The sequence below is a fragment of the Lathamus discolor genome, chromosome 5 (assembly GCF_037157495.1).
Source record: "Lathamus discolor isolate bLatDis1 chromosome 5, bLatDis1.hap1, whole genome shotgun sequence".
In the NCBI taxonomy this organism is placed as follows: domain Eukaryota; kingdom Metazoa; phylum Chordata; class Aves; order Psittaciformes; family Psittacidae; genus Lathamus; species Lathamus discolor.
Window position 1 is genome coordinate 63,908,401 of NC_088888.1, and position 21,468 is coordinate 63,929,868.

Sequence of the window (21,468 nt, forward strand, 5' to 3'; positions counted from 1 at the left end):
GACCTGGTCCAGAGAAAGCGTGAGTCTTATGATACACCAGACCAGCTGAGAACAGTCAGTTCCCAGGTTATCATGGTAACACAGAGTGACTGTAAGACCTTCTGTGAATGAGAAGAGTGTAGCTATGAATTCTCAGTATATACCTTTCTGGGCGAAAGTTATCTGACAGGGAAACAGCTGGCTCACACGAGCCAAGGAACATAATGCACATATTACACATGCAATCAGGCTTTGCTCTAGCTGCATGCATATAGCATAGGCTTTGGTTAAGTATGTTGGCACATTATGAACACTGTATATAACCTCTTGATCTGTCAGCATTCAGGTAGCAGCCATGTGCAAATTATGACATTAGTGAAGTCAGAAGCTGACTTTATCTCAGTGAGGATAAAGCTGTTACATACTCTACAATCTTCTTGTGAAATACCCGAGTGGGCTGACCCTCCTCACATTGTTCTGTTTAGTCTTCATCATTTGGAAGGCAGCCTGAGAAGTTGTGTGTCATGTAAAGACACCGATAAACTCCAGTTTATTAAGAGGACACTGAAGTAAATACTGTGCCATTCAGGTTTTCACTCTTCCGGTGAATGTGAGTGGAATGTTCCCTAGACTGAATAAATAAGTTAATTCAAAACAGTTTCACAGAATATTTTCCGAAACACTTTTTTTTTTTTTTTTTTTATTAGAAAATTAGAACATGCTCTTCATTCTGTTCTTTTGAATTTTAAAAATCCTTCCGCCTACCCTCAAAGTCACTCTGTTACCACTTCAAGGCAGGAATTCCAGGCAGCTGCATTTGAAGTTAACGCTTCATTTTCTCCTTGCTTTTACTCTTTGTGATTTGGTACTTGATCCAAGACCCTCCAAGTGATTGAGACTGTTTCTGCTGATGCCAGAGAATTTGGATTGAGCTCATGAAGAGAGGACAGACAGGGCCCCCTCTAATTCTTGCTATTGTAGCCTTGAAAAGAAAACATGCAATTTGGGGGTTTTGTATGCGAGGGAATCGAACAGTTTGAATGGGCTTGTTTACACTCTGACTGGGATGAGAGCACACCTGCTATTCTGCAGTCAGTACTGGGACCTCATCCACAGAAAGGGAAACCCATCTTGATATTATGGCAAGAAATACAAACAGGGTTTTGTTGTTACAGTGGATTTGAGGAAAGATTAAAAGAATCGGATCTTCCTAATTGTCTGTGCAGCATAACAGTCCTCAGTTCTCTGGGGAGTGTAAATAGCCTGGAGGTAGAGGACTTATTTAGTACTGTATTAGGATAAGACTGACAAAAGAAACATGTAGTCAGAGTATTTGGGGGAACTGTTAGAGTGTGAAATCTTTTAAGCCTTGGAATAATCTCCAAAGGATGTCATGAGAGTCCTGTTTCCTAGTACACAAATCCCAACTGAGAATGTACTGGTGTATCTTCTAAGAAGAGCAGTATTTTATTTGCCACAGGAAGGGATAAAGCTGTAAAAATTGATCCTTCTCATCTTCCCTGCCTTTCTTCCACCATTTTTTCTGCTGAACATACACACTTTGTAGCACACTGCTGATAAACAGAGCAAGAAGAGAAGAAAGCCACAGGATTTTCTGTCTTATTGCAGTGGAGCTCAACTTTGTGAAAGCTTTTGCTTTCATGTTCTCTGACTACGTACCGGGATGCTAGAGTGCTGATGTTCCCTGTGGATTAGTGGTAGGTGGATGGGGAGCTTCTTACAGAGTTGCTGGATCATTCAGTTCAGAAGGAATCTTGAGAGGCCTGTAGTTTTAATTCCCTGCTCAAAGCAAGGCCAGCTGTGAAGCCAGACAAAGATATTCAAGGCTTTATCCACTCTGGTCTTGAAAACCACTGAGTTTTCTCCAAAATGGACACTGCACAACTTCTCTGGACCAGCTGTTGTCCTGCTTGACTGTCCATCGTGAAGAAGTTTCTCCTTATATCCAGCCTGAAAGCCCCCAGTTTCAATTTATGCCTGTTGTCTCTTGTCCTCCTTCTATGTACTGCTCAAGAGCCTCTCTGCTGTCTTGATGAGCTCTTGGTAGGTCCTACAGACTGATCCATCATTCAAGGCCATCTCATGCCTAGGTTGAACAAGCCCAGTTCCCCCAGCCTCTCCTTGCAGGGCAAGTACTGTAGTTCTCTACTGTCTTGGTGGCTCCCAGCTGAGCTCACCTCAGTTTACCATTGTCTGTCTTGTGTTGTGGGGACCAAAACTGGATGTAGTATCTAGATGCACTCTCACAATTTGCATTACTTGGCAGCATAGCCCAGCAGTGGATGAGATGGTTACTTGGAAACAAGAAAAGCTAGAATCGAGAATCTCAGAATGTGAAGTAAAACCTTCATTTTATCGGGAAGTGCTCATGGGTGTAAAGTTCAGGGGACTACAGGCATTCAACTCATTGCGAACAGTGTAAGAGACGAAACTGTGTCATTGTTTACCATGAAAAGAAACACGAGGCAGTCTTTAAGTCCTGATTTTGATTTGAAGGCGTTAATTTACACTGGCTCTTCACAAAGATTATTTTTTTCCCTGTGACAACCTGGCTAACAGGTATCTGCTTCATGTTATTGAGCAGGTTAGATTTAGGGTTTCAAAAGGAAAAACCTCCTCCCTTTCACCTGTTACTCATTACTCAACACTTCAAAATGCTACACCCTGAAGCCATTTTGATTAATAACCTCATCTCTTCCTGGGCAAGTAATTTATCACTTGCTTCTCTCCTAAAGCAGGTACAATAGAGTCTATGTAGTGCTGCACTTACAGTTTCCAGAAGACTAGTGTGAAAGGGCAAAAATTAAAGAAAATAGATTTACCATTTTGGTTTAAAATTGGCTCTGTTTGTAGTACACAAACAAATATAAAATAAAAGCCCTGGGAGAAAACTGCGTAACAACTTAGTTATGCATAGAGATTTGATTAACAAAACACAAAATTAACTGTCCATATTCAAGTTTTGGAGTAAGCAAATCCATACAATTGCTCTTTACCACCTACACCTCAGGACTGCAGGGACCAGAATAGTCCTTTGAACTCTTGACCCTGCCTAACAGAATCATTTGACTTTGATCATCCCTTGCAAAGGCAGACTTAGGCAAGGCACAGGGAGCCTGGAGGTTGCTGTGAGTTATGTTCACTAAAGGGCTGCTCAAGTTCAGTATGTGGATGCCACTGGTGTTCATAAACTCCGTTCAGCTGCCATTTCAACTCACCTAAGGTCCTCAGTACTGGCTGATGAGTGCCTGCAAACTGGTTTACTTCCTGAGGTGGAAGCCTGACCTTGGAATGAGAAGCCAGGAGCTCAGAAGCTCAGTAGCTCTTGCAGGGAGGTGAGTCCTTGTCACTGTTGCTATTGCAGCCGGGGAAGAGCCCCCTTAACCCTTTTGGAGCAGAAAGTTCAGATCTGTGCTTTGCTACCTTTGGTTTAACATCAGAAAGACCAAATGAGACCAGATCTCTTGAATCACTGCACCATACAAATCCTTCAGTAAATGTCTGGAGTTCTGTCTTCAGAGGTCTGTTTTGGTTTTTTTTCTTTGCTTTATTATGCTTATTTGGGGCTTTTCCGGAGTCTCAATTCTAGAAGGAAAAATCCACCCTTCGTCTGATTTTAGACTCATTAATTTCACATCCAAGTTTACTTGTGCAATCAGTGATCTTCAGGTTTAAGTGGCTCTTTTTTCTGCAGCTGTTATTTACCATTCAGATATATTTGTACCATCCAGATATAGCTGTGAAGAACAGCCCTTGCTTTGGTAGGGTTATCACACTGCCCTCTCTAAGTCTTCTCCAACATGAGACATTCTCTATTTCCCGTAACATCTTATTAAGGTTTTGCTGCCCTGCTGCAGCTGGAGCATCAGCAATCAGTCCTATTCAGAAGTCCCAGTGGGGTCTCTGCTAATGCTCAGGCTGTGACTGCCTTATTTCCTTTCCTCTCCTGGAAATGTCTGCGCTGCTACTGCTTGTCATAGCGTTTGCTTTTATGTAGACACATCATACTGTTTCTTTGTTATATCAGTTTCTGCATGGCACAGAAGAAAGTTTTGTCGCAGAGCACTGGTTTTTTTGAAGTGTAGATGGCTGATCCTGGCCTATTTATAGTAGAAGTAACTGCACTGTAATGTCCCAGTTCAGCACTGGACACTTTTGCACCAGGCAGATTTTGGGCAACTTGGTCAAGTGTGAGGTGTCCCTACCCATGGCAGGGGGCTGGAACTAGATGATCTTAAGGTCCTATCCAACCCTAACCATTCTGTGATTCTATGTAATGCCATAGCTATAAGAGCTTATAGTCTAAATAAATGGCCTGCCAGGTGGTGGAGGAGCATGGAAGTCGCCTCCATTAAATTTCTACATTTGAGATAGCTGTTGAGGTCCTCATAAACTCAAGGGAAACCCTTAAGTTGCAGTTCATCTTCTTCAAGGGCAGATGTTTAAAACAGGCTGGATGATGTGACCTGCACATCTCAAATTGCCCTTCAGAAGTTCCAGTTCTTCTATGTGGCCTATAAAGGAGCTTAGACAACTGTTTCGGTTTTAGATGTCTAAGGCTGTGTGAGGTGCATCCAATCTTGAGTGGCTTGTTTACAGACTGTGCTCAGTATCTGTCTGCCTGAGACGCTGCCTCTACTGAACATCTGTTTGACAAGTCCTAACTCTGGGACTTGAGAGTCCTGCAAACCGGTCTCACTCCTGTCCATACTGGTTGTGCTAAGAGGGAGAGCGCTGGAGATAACAACTGGGTAAGCTAGCCAGAAGATGTAATTTTATTTTTTTAAGTCACCCCATTAGGGCAAAAGCTGGGAATGCTGGAGTGCACCTTATTCTACAGTAAGCATATGCCTCTAGCCCTGTAGTTTGATTTATGAGTTCTTGTAAGACTTCCTGCCCATAACACATTCATTCAGTCCCTTTGAGTTCTGTTTGCACATGCTGGGCCATATTAATTCCCTGTTTAACACAACCAATTTCCTTGGAGTTACAGGAAAGCTGCAGTTTAAGCACCAACCGTTGCCGAGTGTGAACCTTTTGTTTGGGGGAGCATCAGTGAGTTGCCAAATTTTACTCCATGTGCCAAAAAGGGGCAATCAGACCGGTGCAGATGCTTCCAGCTGCAGTTGGAAATGCTGCCTTCTGTAACCTTGTAATGATTGCCCCCAGGTAATATGCAAGCTCCTGACACCGTGTTTCTTTCCTGGGTTGCATATATGTTTTAATTTCAGTGGTAATGAAATCAAGGTGGTAATTGCTCTGTGTCTGCGTAGTCAGCTGAGGTTGCTGTTGCATAAAGTATTTTAATTGTAACTGGATTGAAGACTTTGGCTGCAAGGAGAAATGGGCTTGACAACCTCAAATTTCTGGAGGCAAAGTTCTTCAGACAGTGATTTACTGCTCACCACCTCCCCCACTCTGTGTTGCATGCAAGGAATGCCTCATACACATTCCTTTACAGGGTTTTCTCTCAGTCCCTTGCATCTCCTTTTGCCTCTTTTAAATTCTCTCTACCAGGAGCAGTTCTCAAGATATTGTTAAGGATAGTGGTGTTTCTAGGGAGCAACCTGAGGTGCCGTTCAGTATGTGATTGTCAGGCATGGAGCGAAGGTCTTTTTAATGATACTGTTGGCTGATTGTGGTGTGATGCGTAGCCTTTTCTTCCCCTAGGAAAAGGACTAGTGCAGTGCCTGAATTGTAATGAAAGTATTTTGCTGTTGAAGCAGAACTTATGCAGGTCATCTTTGGAAACAAAAAAAAACCCAACCAACCCCCCAAAAAGGGGGCATTTTCAAACCACATTATTGTCTGCTAAAAATTGGGAAGGAAGGAGTGTTGTTTTTTAGGGTTTTCTTTTATTTTTTTGTTGCCTTTGTGGTGGTCGTTAGACCCTTTAGAAAATATTGGGTATTAATATCTGCTTTCCCCCAGCTTTACTAGAGGGCTGCACAAGCTGTGTTCAATTCCAGCACAGCTCAGTGCACTAATGCCGTTCCATCTTCTTTTCGACAGCAGAAGCATCATTCTGCTATTTCGGTGTCAAATAGTTGCATTCAGAAGAGAATGGTACTTGCTGCAGGCACTATGGAGTCATCATTGGTATGCTGCTGCTGTAAGAAGATAGGCATTCCTGGTTCCCTCTTCCCACTGAAACCAGAGTTCAGCAGGAGCCTGGGGAACCTGCCATACCTGCTACCAGATGCTGAGCATCTGCTGAGCTCAGACCTGTATTCATGCTTCCCAGCTCCTGCTTAAGCCATTAACACTGGCTTAGGCACAGTAATGTGCACCTGTAGGGTTTTAGTTCAGTCAAGGTGCTGAATATCTGCTCAGGGTGGTGGTCCATGACATGACACTGGATTAATGAGAGTTGAGAGCAATCCCCTTTCCATAAGCATCCTGGTCTTTCTCCGCTACATGTATTTCTTAAGGATTTCCAGGGAGTAATTCACATTAACAAGTTCTTTAGATAAATGCCCTGTGCAGACCACTTAGGAACTTTATGCAAAAGTCATTTACCCCCACATGCACATTTGTCCCTAGTAGCTCCTTCTTCCTTCCTGTCACTATTCACAAATCCTTGTTATTGGAATTGGTCATCTCTTGTTTGATTACTTTCCTGTTAGTGTCTGGATCTTTTCTGATCTCATTTTTGAGCTGACAGTAGTTTAAGGCATCCCTCTATTCTCAAAAATCTGAAATCCAGAGATCAAAGCTACAGCAGCTCTCCTTTCCCCTTCTCACTGCCCGTACCAGATGAAATCTGGTAGCTGTGCAAGCAGTTCAGGGTGTTCCTTATTCATGCTTTCAGGAACATACAGCTTTCTTCCTGCCATGGTTGCAAACAAACAGCAGGGTGGACAGTGAAGCAGAAGGGAGGCAGGTTGGTACCTTGGCCCGGAAATGAAATGAAACAAATAAATGCCCATGAAGGGGTGAAGTCTTAAAGAACCTCATTGCACTGGCTAGGGCATATGGGAACCAGGTCCTCCACCAGATTTAATTGGAGCTATTCAGTTATACCAGGGCTGCATGTTCTCATCCTGCAGGAGATGTTCTTTAAGGTGTGGTAATCATTTTTTGAAGATGGGACTCTGAGCCCTTTCTTCAGTTACTTTTGAAGTCCCCCATGGGCACTGTATTAATAAACAATAACAGGTCTTACCACCAAAATGCTGTCTACTGTGTACAACCATTTTACAGTAGCCTAAGCCCTCTGTCCCTTGCACGTGTTCACACACTTGCAGGTCTTGCTCCTCAGGGCTTTGGGATCCATTGCTGCTTAACTATTTGGCTTCTAATGTAAACCTCCTGTGCCAACTGCTGCCTTGTCCCCTTAGAGTGTGTTTGTCATATTGCTGCTGGCTTTCACCTTGAGCAAGACTGGGATAATGTTTCTTTATGTAAGCACAGAGCAGGATCCCCCCATCCTTGCTTGGTGCTGGTGTGACGCAAACAGACTGCAAGTGTTTGTTCCCCTTTAATGAAGAGACTTGAGGGTGCCGCATACAGCATTTATTCTTTTGAGTAAACATCCGTTCCCACAGGCGCCCAGCAGTGTCTGGCAGAGAAGATCAAAAGAACAGAAATAAAAGGATTTTCCCCCCTTAGCAGGGGGAGTGGGCAGCGGGACATCTCCTGTGAGAGGGGATGGCTGAATGTGCTCTTTGCAGGGCAACTCGTGCACTCGGCCAGGGCAGCGTGTGGAGCGGCTGCACTTCCAGCCTGGGATGTTGGCTGCTGGTGGAATAAATGCAACATTTAAAATGCCTGTTTGCAGCATAGGCTTTTCCGAGTAGAGCTCTTGCTGATGATCAGGATGTTAAATTATTTAAAATCAGGATTTCTGAAGCTCCTGTATGGGAATTTTACCCACTTGGGCAATCTAGCCATCAGATTGAGGGGCCTGGTACGGGGATGCTCTTTTCATCATTTTCTGTACAACGGAAGAACTGTGCAAACTGGAAAAGGTAATATAATGCAAATGGGAACTGGAGCATGGTGTTTCAGGGCAGGGATGCACCTTGTGAGCTGCTGCCATTCTGAGCAAGCAAGAAGGTCACTTATCTGGGGGGCTCATGTCCTCACGGTGGCTCCTCACCCTGTTTCCTTTGAGAAAGCATCTCTGAGTCCTCAGCTAGCGGTTAAGCTCCCGTTGCCTGCTGTGGAGACTGGTTTTGGTTTAAAGAGTTGGGGAACCGAGATCTTTGATGCTCAGGATTTTTGTGAGGAGAAGGTCCTCTCCTTCAGCATTGTCTACGTGTAGTGTTGGCGTGCCCCATGCTGAGGGCTTGTAGATGCTGGGTCACTTGTACAGAAACCTTGGTCTTCCTGGGTCCAAGGCTAGACAAGATATTAAGCACAATACCTCTAGCTTTAAGGTCAATATAGCATAATGCTAACTAAACCCATCAAACCTGTCTCCAAATCAATTCAGGCTTGGGGACATATATTATTTTATGACCAGAAGATGATTAACACATGTGCTGCAGTCTCTTGCTGGTCCAGTGCCCAATGTGAATTAAGGTGGGAAGTTGCCAAGAACTATTCCCATGGTTCAGAAAAAGGTTTGTGATGACAGGAAGGCCACAGGTGAAACTCTGCAGCCTCCTAACCAAATGCAGACAGGGAGAAAGGATTTCGGGCCATGCTGGTCTCCCAAGTCAGGTGGCAGTTGTTACACCGGAGATTGTCTTGTCCTCTGGTAAAGTGGTTTTAAAAAAGACTTCCTTCTGGCTAAAAGGCCCTTTCATCTCTGCCTGTCCACTGAAGTAAGTGGCATCGCTTAACTGGGCTGGACTGGAGGAGGGGGGAGTGAGGCTGTCTCCTTTTCTGTGATGAGTCTTCAGAGAGAAATTGCTTCCAGATGGAGAGAGCATGTGGGAAACCTCTCAGCATCAGAGACCAAGGGAGGAAGTGGGGAATAATAGTGCCAGGTCATCCCCATGCATGGGCTTTGTGGCTATGGGAGGGGGTCACTTGGCGTGCTCTCATGAATCCTTGCTGGGAGTAGTCTGGTGTGGGACAGCATGGGTAAAGTGACTAATGCTCTAGAGCACATGGCTGAGATCGATGCCTCCTGCATGCACTGGGTGGGCTTTCTGCATGGGTACATTTGTCTGGGGCCATTACTGCTTCTGGCAAGCTGTTGCTGTAATGACAGAGAAAGTTAAATAAGTTTTCTTTATGTGAGTTTGAAACATTTTTCTCCAGCTTAAGTGGTAAATTTAAAATGAATTAGTATCCCACTTTCATGGGAGCACATCACCAAAATGGGGAGAAAAAAGACTTTCTACAAGGCTGCTGAGGATCAGCAGTGAGAGCAGAGGAATGAAGCTTGCCTGCTCTCACTGCAGGTTCTCTATTTTGGTGATGTGCATATTGTACAAGTGACTTCAACTAGACAGTTTTCCCTTTACTGTACAATAAGACCAAAGACCATATAAGTACGCAGCTGCACAAACTGGCTTTGTGGCTTTGATGCCTTAAGCAGATCTTGAAGACGTGCCTGATCTGTCACGTTGGGACCGAATTATCTCACATGACACATTTGTCCTGGAGTCATTTTGAAGCTGCCCATACAGACCACCACAGAGTGGGGTGTGTGGGTAGGAAGGGAGGGAGGTAATTTGAAGGAGAAGTGCTGCTGTTTGGAGCTGTACATCAGTGACCAGTAGTGATAGATTTTCCTCCTGATTTCAGTATCCATGTTGCTCACATCGTGCCCACAGCAGTCCCAGTCTCCCCAGTGGATGGCTCGGAGAGAGCCAGGATGGTTTCCCCTCCCACCAATAATGGGGAGCATGGGGAGAGGCAGTTGCAAGCATGATTTGCTATTAGGCTGTGTAGCATCCTGTCTGCCATTAGTTACAGCCTTGGCTCACAATGAAAGGGACTGAATATCCAAGCCGTCACTTGCTGGTGAGGAGGACCTGTGGATGTATTTTGAAAGGAGGGAAGTGTCATTCTGAAAGGTTGCAGATGGAAAAAGAGAGAAGCTATGTTTTGAAAAGCCACACTTAAGAACCTGTTTGTTATCTGCAAAGTTATGTGCAATCAAAATATGAATTAAACAGCTTTTTATAGTTTTTTCTGGTGAAAATAGAGAATTGTATGTAGGTAAAGAGGGGGAAAACTGATGCATGGGCAAGCAGAGTTTATCTTGCTGTACAGTGGATGTCGAAATGGTAACCTGGTATCTGAGAGCTGGAGCAGAGGGTTATTTCTCACAGCCTCAAATCCCCAGTGTGTAGCATTGTGGTTCAAGGAGGATGGGATGGTTCTGAGCTCCACTCCTCCACTTGAAAGCCGTAACCAACTCTCCTCTCCCTGCTTCCAGCTTGTGCTGCAGAGCTGCTCCCACAGAAAGGGAGGCATCCTCCTTACCTGACCCGTACCATGTTTGCTGATTTTGCCTTTCTTGGCTGCTGCTTCCACATGCTGAGTTCATGCTGAAAGTAATACAGCTAAATTGCTTCTTCCAGCTACTTAATCTCAATTGACTCTTCTCCACAGGGAGCTTTAAATGGTGCCCACAGGGCAATGCAGAGCCTGAAATCCCCTGTTAACCCTGGTATTTCAGAAATGATCAAGGCAAACAGAGGTCTGATCTCTGCTTTAGGAAATGATGCACAGTTGTAACAAGTCATTACCTTAAAAAGAAGAAATGAGCCTTCATACAATATGTGTTGACCTTCACTATTTTTCAGTTGTTTCGTATGCTTGGTTATGATGAGAAAAGGCCTTTCTTTTTCCTCCAAGTCTCCAGCTACAACGCTGCAGTGCTTTTTCAAAGGAGCTAAACTGAGAAAACATAAAAAAAATGCACTTTTTTGTTTTTGTTTTTTTTTTACTTTTCTGTGATAACATAGTTTGTGGAAGATAAGAGGGTTTGTGGAAGATAAGAGGAACCAGCTTTAGTCTGTGAGTGCTTGAAACGGGTGGGCAATCAACTGCCATCTTTTACCTCCAGGCCCTGTATATCTTTCCCCTCCAGGATTTACTGCCAGCAGCAGATTCCAGTTGTACTCCCACGTGAATTAGAGCTCTGAATTTATAGAGGTGCCCACTAATCCTTTCACTGGCACTTTCAATCAAGGTGTTTGGAAGGTGATGGTGCATTTGTTATCAGTAGTGTGTTGCTTATCACTGACGGTAAATATCTCCTGAACAGTCTAATCATCACAAAACTGGTGTTAGGTGTTAGCAGGACCCTTGTTATTCCCTCAAGATACTCTGACACAAAGCTGTTCTGCTGTTTATTTTACCCTATCTGTGGGCATAAAATGTAGACTTTGGACTGAGATGGATGCCTTTCCTGGAAGGCTGTCACAAAAGTTGGTGGGTAGAGACAGGTATCTTCCTTCTAGGTCTCTGAGCAGGGCAGAGCACAAAAGGCAACAAAAAGCCTCTGGTTTGTGTGTGCAGCACATCCCCACTAGCCTTATGTTTCCTTCCTGGTCATTTCAGTATGTGTTTAAGCGGTTATTGTGGTAACTCATTTTATCCTACTGAGACATCGGTTAGCAGGCACTTCTTGGTTCAGTTTTGCAGATACTGTGCAGAGTGTGCAGAGTGCCTGCTGAGCAGCAGTTAGTGTCTCAAGAGAAAAACAAACAAACCTGGATGATGACTGGAAACATGACCATGGGAAAAAGATGTCCTGCTGTTACCATAAAGAAAGATCATGGGAAACCAAAAGCAAACACTGAGAAACATTTCTCCCCCCGACCCTCCAGAAAAGAGAGGTTTTGAATAATCGTTCTGCTTTCAAAGTTAAAGAAGTCTGTGGTTTCTGAAGTGCACCAGCACAGTCCCATGGCAATTGCACCCATGGGGAATCAACTACCCACAAAACTGCATTACAGGTAGAGCTGCGTAGTTGGTATCTGAAAAATAAGTAACCTATTTCAATGTATAAAGGAAAAAAAAGTGAGCTCAACCATGAAGTAGTCCTCTGTTGAAATGTCACGAGCAGCATCATTTACATTCGTCCTCCCCTCGAACCCAAAGGAGTGCTGTGTTAAACTGTTTCACTGACCCACAGATAGACTGACAGGCTCTTTGTTGCAGAGTTAAGTTAGGAAATGCCAGAGCTAAGGTTGTCCATGCAACCTTCCTCTCCGCTCCCCGTGCAGACATACCACAATACAGGCTTTAATTCCATAATCCCTCTGTCATTTTCCACTGGCCCCCTGCCTCCCTCAGTGTGGAGGAGGCACAATGCTGCCTTAATGAGCAGACAGACGGTGACTTGGCTTGTCATTATTCGGTCTATGACCATGAACGTCATTCAAGTCCCACTTTCCAAGCCCTGCTCTGAAAATGCAGTGTTTTGTTTTCAGCTGGTTTACAGCTTGTCCCACAAAAGTCTCAGCTCTTCACAGGCACAACCTTTGCACCCTACAGAGGGTTTTCAGTGGTTAATACCCTCATTTTGCAGATGGAGACCAGAAACGTCAAGCATTTAACACCTACGGATTCTTGTCATCCCATGTAAGCCCATGTCCAGAGAACAAGCGAAGGTGGATGTGGTCACCCCATCCCATGGCCCCATGGTTTCTGGCTGTGGCCTGTGCGAAGCAGAGCTCTGCCTGTACAGGAGAGGTGCTCACAGCACTGCCCGTGCCCTGAGCCCCTGGGCAGAGGGGTCTGCAAGCCAGGGCGCCAGCCCACATGGACAGGGCATAGCCTGACACCAGTGCGGCATCCTGGGATGGTGTGGCTTAGGAAAGTGGTTGCTTTGGTAGTGGTTTTACATCACTCACCCAAATTTATCTCCGGTACCGGCACAAGCACCTTTTCCAACACCATCATGATGGTTAGGGTAGGCTGCCAGAGAGAATCTGGGGGGTTTTATTGGTTTCTTTTTTTACTGTTCTTGACTCTAAATGAAATCTTCAGTTTTTCACTTCAACTGCATCTTGTGCGTGAGTAGATGGGCAGCAGCAGCGGTTCAGGTGGGACCAGCACAAGCAAACCTTGCTCTCACAGCAAGGGCAGCTTTCCCCCGTTTGGCTCTGGGGCACACAGGCCCTTCAGCTCTGCAGCCTGAGTACTACTGCAGTCATCATTTTCTACCAGGTGTGAAATTGTGCTGAAATGCTCTTTTTCTATTAAAGCATGCAACTCCCCCCCATTTAATCTCTAAGCAATGTCAGCCTGCACTGGTGTTGGGCTGTGAGAAGTCGGATTAGTGAACATCTTACTACAAAATTAAATAATGATCTAAACCAAAAACTTCTCTATTAGATGTATTTTTCTCTTCACACAGCTTCACGCCTTCTTTCCTGCTATCCCTTTGTCATTGGAGGAGCTGCCCTTAAAACTCTGCAGACTCTTTGCATAATTCTCTGTTGATTTAATCATCCTCACTCGGCATCCGTAGTGATGCCTGCAAAAGCTTTGGACAGCAGCTTGGCCATGGGTAGTTGAGTAGTTGATGGCCTGAGCTGCTCGGGTCCCCAGCTACCTCAGCATTTATTTCACTTTGGCCTTCTCTTGTACTTGCGTGGTGTATGTAGCATCTGGTACACAAGGATGCTGCTCTACTGTGCTGCAAGTAATTGCTGTTGGTGTGTTTTGTTCTGATGCAGGATTTTATGATGGAGAGATAAAAACCAGTAATGCCTTAGTGTCTTTGCTTATTTAGGTCAGCTTCTTTTTCCATAGCTTTGATACCAGCACAAGATTTGTGAAAGAGCTAACTTTCTTTGGTTGTAGGATCAAGCTGCATCAAACACCTCAGGGTACAAAGCTTTCCAGACCAGGAGGCGGAGGCAGGAGAAGGGTTGTGAACAGACAAGCCTGAAACTTCACATAGTGTCCATGTTAGCCCTAGAATGCTCTGAGATTTTTCAGTTTATTTGCAGAAGGATTTGTATGTAGAACAATTATGTAATTATAAAATGGACGAGCCTGGTCTCTGAAGTTACTGACAATAACTGCCAAGTCCCTCATTTTCACACAGTAATGGTGTTTCTGTTGCAGATTGATGTCCTCAAGGCAGATGTGGAGAGTGCAGAGTGGAAAATCTTGGAAAACCTGATCCTGGAAGATGTTGTTGAGCAGATAGGACAGCTGGTCTTCGAGGTGCACATCCACTGGCCTGGGTTTGAGGTCAGCGGCAATGACAGCACCGTGGTGCGGTACTGGTACAGTCTGCTCCGGGAACTGGAGCTGAAGGACTTCAGGCTTTTCCATACCTACAAAGACTTATCAAAACCACAGATGTTTCTGAAAAAGGAAGCCTTCAATGCCAGTAGCTGTTACACATTGAGCTGGGTAAATACAAGATGGAAATAGCAGAGAGGAATTTATGATGTGCGACTGTGAGCCATCTGGCCCCGTAGCGTTATTGAAGAGGACTTTGGCGTCACTGGCTAAAGTTCCTAAGTATGCACGCAGTGACTGCTAACAAAATGGACTGGGTTTCATATTTATATGTGGTTAAAAGAACCGGCGCTAGGAGAAGATACATGGTGCGGATTTGTACAGCAATGTATTTGCCAGCGGGTACACTCTCAGAGGATGGAGGTTTCTGTAAAGGTCCATCTGGGGGGCTAACAGCACAGCTTTGCCAGGCTGCCCTGTGCCTGAGTGTGCTAGCGCAGAGGGCATCCCTTTGGGTTTGCCCCAGGAAGCTCTGCTCAATGAGCTGTGCTGGCCCTCTGGCAGGGGAGTGCTCATGAGGAGGTGCCTTTCTCAGGAAGGGTCAAGTTTTGCTTCTCTGTAAAGCCATCATCTTTGATTTGCACCTTCTGTACTTTGGCCTTGTTTCCTATGGAACAAATTTTAGGGAAGAACAGTATGTTCTTGAACCCACTGGCAAATTTCAGCTGAATTTGGCAGAGGCAGAAATTGCCTCCAAACTAAATTCCTACCTGTTTTGTTGAGCAGCTTCTGAGAGCTCTGGCTTTGGCTCTTTAAGGCAGTCTGGCTGCGGGACGTGAGTTCAGTGCTGCTCACGCAGGAGATGGTGGGACAGAGAGACTCAGCTGCCAGAAAAGCTGGTACCAAGTGCTCCCACTCCTCAAACTCCGGTGGCCTCAGCCACAGAAGACATGACTTCCCCAGTTCATCTGCTCAGATAATGGCCTGTTTTAAGTTACACTTACAATGGCCATAGCAAATGGTTTGTCATCTAGCAAGTTACTTGTTTAAAAGAGCTGAAAGTGAAACCTGGTCTTTTCAGTTTGTTTGTTTGGGGGTTTTGCTGGTGCCTTCTCCCATGCTGTGCCTGTTCACCTGCTGTGTCCTCACCACCACCCTGGCCACGTTGGTTCTCCCTGGCACCATGAGGCCAGACCCTGGTTCTGCACTGATGCTGGCAGAGGTGCTGGCACAGGAGGGTACCTGGTCTGCAGCCATGCTGAGCTCTGCAGGCTGACGTGCAGGTTGTCTGCAGTGCACTCCCAGGAGCCAGGCTTGGCTGTTCCCTGAGGAGCTAAGGAATTGGGGGGGGGCGGGGAGCGGTGTGTAAGAAAGCTAAAATACATAGCAGGTTGGGGGGTTTTTCCTCTTTAAGCTGATTTTGACATTAAACTTTGCATTGAAATACAACATGACACCACTTCCATGTCTTCAATAGATGGCCTTTGTACCTGCCTTTGCTTTCCCGCTTCTGCAGGGCTGTGTTCCTGCCCTTGGTGTGCCTCAGCCCAGCGTTGTGTGTTTAACAAGTCTCTCTTGTCACCATGTTGTTCCTTCTCTTGTAATCCTGGCATTTCCTTCTCTCACACCCTCCTTCCCTTTTTCACCATCCTCAGCTCCCTCATCCACACCCCAGAGCAGGGCCCTGGGCTGGACCCAGCATGCCCACAGGATCTCAGCAAGCAGCCAGAGATGGGGAAAATGAGTGCAGGAGCTGTTCCTGCAGGCAAGTGAGTCAGGTTTCTCCCAGAGCCTCTGCTTTGCCTCACTGCTGGATCGAGCCATTCCCCTCACCTTCCCCAGGCTTCACCCCAAGTCAGGCATCCAGCTTTCCTCCTCTCCCACCTCTCTGAGGACTTGAAACTGCTGCAGTGAAGCTGACTTTGAGCACCCACATTGGCCACAGATGGCACAAACTTTGGAGTGTTAATGGAGGATGCAGAAAACCCCCTCCCTGCTTCAGTGGTGAAGGACGAGCATGGTGGTGGTCTAGTGGAATGGTCTAGTGAGATTTTAGTCTCTTTGGTGAAGGCCAGCTCTGTGCCATTGCGTGTGCAGGTTTGTATCGGTTTTCATAGTCACATTTTAACTTGTGGCTAAATGTCAACCCCTTTCTTCTATAACAAATGCACGCTGGTTTTCAATCTACTGCCTTTCAGTCACACTGGCAGTGCCTTGAGTTGTGTGGAGTGTCCGATTTATTGGCTCTCCGGTTTTATTTTCCTTTTAAAAAATAATCCATCTACTTTAGTTACACTAGGATTTGCTGAAGTGGATTGTAATTCTAAGGGGACTTAACATGGGCTTCTGCACACCAAATGCCTCATTTAGGGAAGAAGGATGGTGCAGCGGTGAAGGAGGCAATGATCCCAGCTATGCCTGTGCTAGTAAATTAAGCAGTGGCTGGCAGCATGCACAGGAATGGGTATTTGATTAATTAATGAGGTCCCTGGTACAACATTGGCTCAGGCCATTGTAGTGGTTTAGCCCCAGGGCAACTAAAGGCTGAGTTGCTCAGTCACGTTCCCCCCAGCCCAGTGGGATGGGGAGGAGAACCAGAAAAAAGGTAAAATTGATCAGTTGAGATAAGAACAGTTTAATAATTTGAAAATAATAGTTATAGAGACAGCAAAAAAGGAGAAATAATACCCAAGAAAGACCGAATGGTGCATACCATTGCTCACCACCCGCTCACTGATGCCCATCCTATCTCCGATTGGCGATCAGTCCCTTCTGGGTAACTCCCCCCATTTTATATACTGAGCATGATGTGCTGTGGTATAGAATATCCATTTGGTTAGTTCAGGTCAGGTGTCCTGTCTCTGTACTTTCCTGCCTTCTTGTGCCCCTCCTCACTGGCAGAGTATGAGAGACTGGAAAGCCCTTGACTTGGAGGTAAGTGCTGCTTAGCAACAACTAAAATAGTGTGTTATCAGGGAAAAGGTTCTTCACTGAGAGGGCGGTCAGTCACTGGAATAGGCTCCCCAAGGAAGTCATGGCACCAAGCCTGCCAGAGCTCAGGGAGTATCTGGACGATGCTCCTAGTCACATGGCTTAGTTTTAGGCAGTCCTGTGAGGAACAAGGAGTTGGACTTGATGGCCCTTTATTGGGTCCCTACCAACTTCAGATACTCTGTGATTCTATGATTCTATAAATGTAGCTTCCATTTCTCCTCCTGCACATCCTGCCTGAACTGGGGAGCAAGGAGCTTTGCAGTCACCCAGAGCAGGGCACTGTGAGGGCTCACTGCGTCTTCAGCTCTACAGCTCTCAAAATCAGGATCACTACTGAAGCTGTGCTGGATTCCATGTGTCCAAGGCACTGGGTAACGCACTCTTCCTTGGGGCAGAACTACATCCTGAGATAGACAATATACAGTCCAAGAGATCCACAACCTCTGATAATGGGGAGGAGGTGCCTTCTCCGTGACAGCCATGCTAGCTGCAACCTTTGTATTAAATACTGATGTTGTTTAACGATGCAGGGCCATGGGTAGATTCAATATATGCAAGAGGGTGCCAGGATTTCCTAAACCAGTATCTCACTTGTTGGAACCATCATGCTTGCTGCACTGCAGAATGGCTCAACTCCCATTTTCCAAATAATGGGGTGACAAAAGCTCAGCTGTGAGTCTTGATTTATTAATAAAGCATAAAAATATGGGCTCTAGCACTGCACAGGATTTTCCTCCTCATTAGTCATAGAGTAACTGGTTTATTATCTTTTGTTTAAGATAGGGGTTAAAAAATTGTGTGATCTCTGTCAGATGTTAAAATTTCAAAAGGTTGCACGTTTCCCATATTTATTGGCCTGAATGAAAAGTAGTCATGTATATGTAAATTACAGAAATGGAGTAGAGATCCATCCTGGTTCTCCTCTGGTTAAGAGTTTAGCAAAAGCTCAGCTAATCTCTTGCTCAGAGTTGCCGGGTAGTGTCAGGAGTAATACAATACAGGCTGTAGCAAATACATCTTCTGCAAGAAAAGATTCCAATAACTATGGTAATTTTTAAGGAAACTTATCTCAGATACAGGATAGATGGAAGCCATTTATCATTCTGGAGGCAGTTATCTGATACTATGGGAGAAAATTAACAGCTCCTATTTTATGTGCTGTCTGTGCCTTTCTGCTTCACATCTCTTAAAGCAGAGTTACCGCCTGCCTTTCTGAGGTCTTGCTTTTGTGCCCTTACTGCTTCCCTTCTATTGATCTCTTTTACCTAGGGGAGAGACTCCTAAATTAATTCAGTTCCCATCTCCTGATGGCTGAGCTGCCGGGTAGGAGCACAGGGTGCAGGCCAGTGATGGCTGACTGCCCCAGCGGACAGGCTGGCACTGCGGCATGCTGCATGGGGTGAGTCTGTGTTCACCTCCTGCCCTACCCAGGTACAATCAGCCCCTACCTGCTGCAGGGTCCCAGCCACACACCCTGCTCAAGCAGCATCTCCAACATGTTATGGACTGTGCTCAGAGAGAAGGGTAGGGATCCAGGTCTGCTGGCAGCCAAAGGCTCATGCTGCTCCAGCCAGAGCTGAAGATCCTCAGCCAGCCCCCCCCGCTTACTGCTGCGTGCTGGCTCTCAGCCATACCAGCTACCTCACGGGTATCCACACATCTGAGCCTGCCTTGCCCTGGTGGGATGGCTCCTTGCGGGGAGCACTGCACTACCCAGGAGCAGCCCCAGAGGACCGTGGGCAGTTGGAGAGATCGTGAAGCAGGTGAGGAATTTGTTGAGCAAATCTCCCTGCAATAAGCCCTGCAGTAACCGCATGCCAGCGTTGTACTCCACATCTCTTCCCACATCAGCCCTCCACAGAAACGGTGGGAGCTGCCCCCTTCTTCAAGGGCTAAGTACAGTGTGCACTATTAAAACCAGTGTGGGCAGGGCATTCTCCCATTGTAGCCACAGCCTGGACACTGGTAACTGTGTGGCCGTGTCCAGACAGGAAGAAAGGTGCCTGGTGTGAGCAGCACCCAGCACCTCCTGCAGAGAATGCAGAAAAGCCTGGTTTCCCCTCTGGTTGATCTGAGAGAGAGAAATGGCCCTTCAGTGCCCCTCTGCAGGGTCCCTGCCCTCTGAGCGGAGGAGGAAAGTCAGACTCAGCCTTCAAACTCCTACTGCCAGGAGCAGCGCAGGAAGGTGCCAGCGCCAAACCAGGGCAGGAGCACAGCGGCCACATCACCCCAAGTCATCAGGTGAGAGCTGGCAGACGTGTGTCTCCAGGCTGACCTGCCAGCAACATGCGCAGCAATGTGTCTGCGCAGGAGTTCATTGCAAAAGAATGGTGTGTCCCTTTTCCTAAGCAATGTAGCTCATACTGTGCCATCTGCCAGGTGCTCCTACCAACTTCAGCTGCCCCAGATCTCTGCAGCATCACCTTTACTGGAATTACCCAGCTCCATTTTACCTCCCAGGCTTCTGTCCCTTGGTCCCCAGGTGCATTGAGCATCTCCCTGCACTCCCTGCAGGCATCCACATCAGCTCTCCAGAGCCTCCCGCCTGCCCACCCTCAGATCGTTCATGTTGGCCACAGCCAGTGGCAGACACAGCTTACGAGGAGGTTATGACCTAATCTCATTCCAGAAGAGGAGTTGTTACTCCATTACTAGGACATCTCCACCAGAAGATGTTTCAGCTCGGTCTGAAGTGGATCTTTGCATATGTGACCTGTGTGTAGTGGCAGTTTTATTTGCCTTCTGTGGGGTGAGGACATTTCCTTTTCAGAGAGGCTTGCAGTGGTTTATAAATCACACACTTCTGTGAATCAGCATTTAGAGGTGCTACCTATGACTTGATGAAGAGCATCAACAGACGTGAATCCCCATAAATTATCACATGGGCTTTCCATAGAGCCCACAGCAGCACAGAGGGGGATGTGTTAGGACACTAACGCATTTCTCCAGGGAAACTCATCCCTTTCTGAATGTGACACTGGCTTCCTTGGAGATTCCAAAATCTGACTAAAGAAAGGTCTGACCTCCTGCCACACTCCAAAACCTGACGTTTATGACATGCACTTCTGGCCCCAGGCTGTGACCCCATCCGTGACTTGTGAAGGGTAATTCTTCTGTCCTCAACATAAAAAGGACATGGAACTGTTGGAGCAAGTCCAGAGGAGGGCCACGAGGATGATCAGGGGACTGGAGCACCTCCCGTATGAAGACAGGCTGAGGAAGTTGGGGCTGTTCAGCCTGGAGAAGAGAAGGCTGCGTGGGGACCTAATAGCAGCCTTCCAGTACCTGAAGGGGGCCTATAGGAATGCTGGGGAGGGACTCTTCATTAGGGACTGTAGTGATAGCACAAGGGGTAATGGGTTAAAACTTAAACAGGGGAAATTTAGATTGGATATAAGGAGGAAGTTCTTTACTGTAAGGGTGGTGAGGCACTAGAATGGGTTGGCCAGGAAGTTGTGAATGCTCCATCCCTGGCAGTGTTCAAGGCCAGGTTGGTCAGAGCCTTGGGTGGGATGGTTTAGTGTGAGGTGTCCCTGCCCATGGCAAGGGGGGTTGGAACTAGATGATCTTAAGGTCCTTTCCAACCCTAACTATTCTATGATTCTATGAGTGCCGCTCAACTGTGAAAGATAAAAGCAAACATAAAGAGAACATATGTGTGGCTTTTCTTGGCAGATGCCAAGAAGATGTATCACCCAGTAGCACACCTGAAGAAATAGCACTCATTCTCCCTGGTGAATTATTCAACAGCTGAGACCATCTGGTTCATTCAAAAACTTTGATTTCATGAGCTTCATTAGCGGCTTCCTTGCCCTTGAAAGGATCCTCAGGGTTATTCAGTAGGAAATCACTCTTGATTTCTTCCTGCTTGTTAACACAATGTGACATTTAATTGCTGTCAGTAGAGACCTGGTTAGTGCCAGTGGAAGTTCAGAGCTGACCTACATACAGAGGCATATTTATACTTACCTCCCTCCACTGGCTTTCAGGGGTAGAGCAAGCCTGGCATTTGAAGGGAACCGCCTGTGATAATGAATGGCTCTTTCCTTAAATAGAAGTCCCTGTTCATGGCATAGTTTGACCTGCCTCCTGTAAAGAGCTTCAGCTGGTTCAGGAACAGACCTTTGAGAGACAGTCTGTGCTATGTTCCTTGTCCAAACAGGTAGGACCTCACACAAGGAAAAGAGGCTCCTGCTTTGAGCTGCCTAGAACTGACCACTCAAATGTGAATACTGATGTAATATCCATGCTCTATTTGGTGGATTACCACCGTACGTATTTGGTTTCCAGTAGTTTCCTGAAGGAAAGTGCAGTGGTGTACACAGTATCCAAATGCTGCAGGTGATTATGCTCCTGTGCCTC

General features: G+C 46.2%; 1 protein-coding gene across 1 annotated transcript in view; it reads left to right on the top strand.

Moving 5' to 3' along the window:
• Window positions 1-15,179, top strand: part of METTL24 (methyltransferase like 24) — a 47,937-nt gene extending 32,758 nt beyond the window's left edge. Inside the window, exon 5 of the mRNA XM_065679126.1 lies at window positions 13,990-15,179. Within this exon, the coding sequence (XP_065535198.1) occupies window positions 13,990-14,304 (315 nt within the window). The 3' untranslated portion in view covers window positions 14,305-15,179. The remainder of the gene's footprint in view (window positions 1-13,989) is intronic.
• The last annotated feature ends 6,289 nt before the right edge of the window (window positions 15,180-21,468 follow it).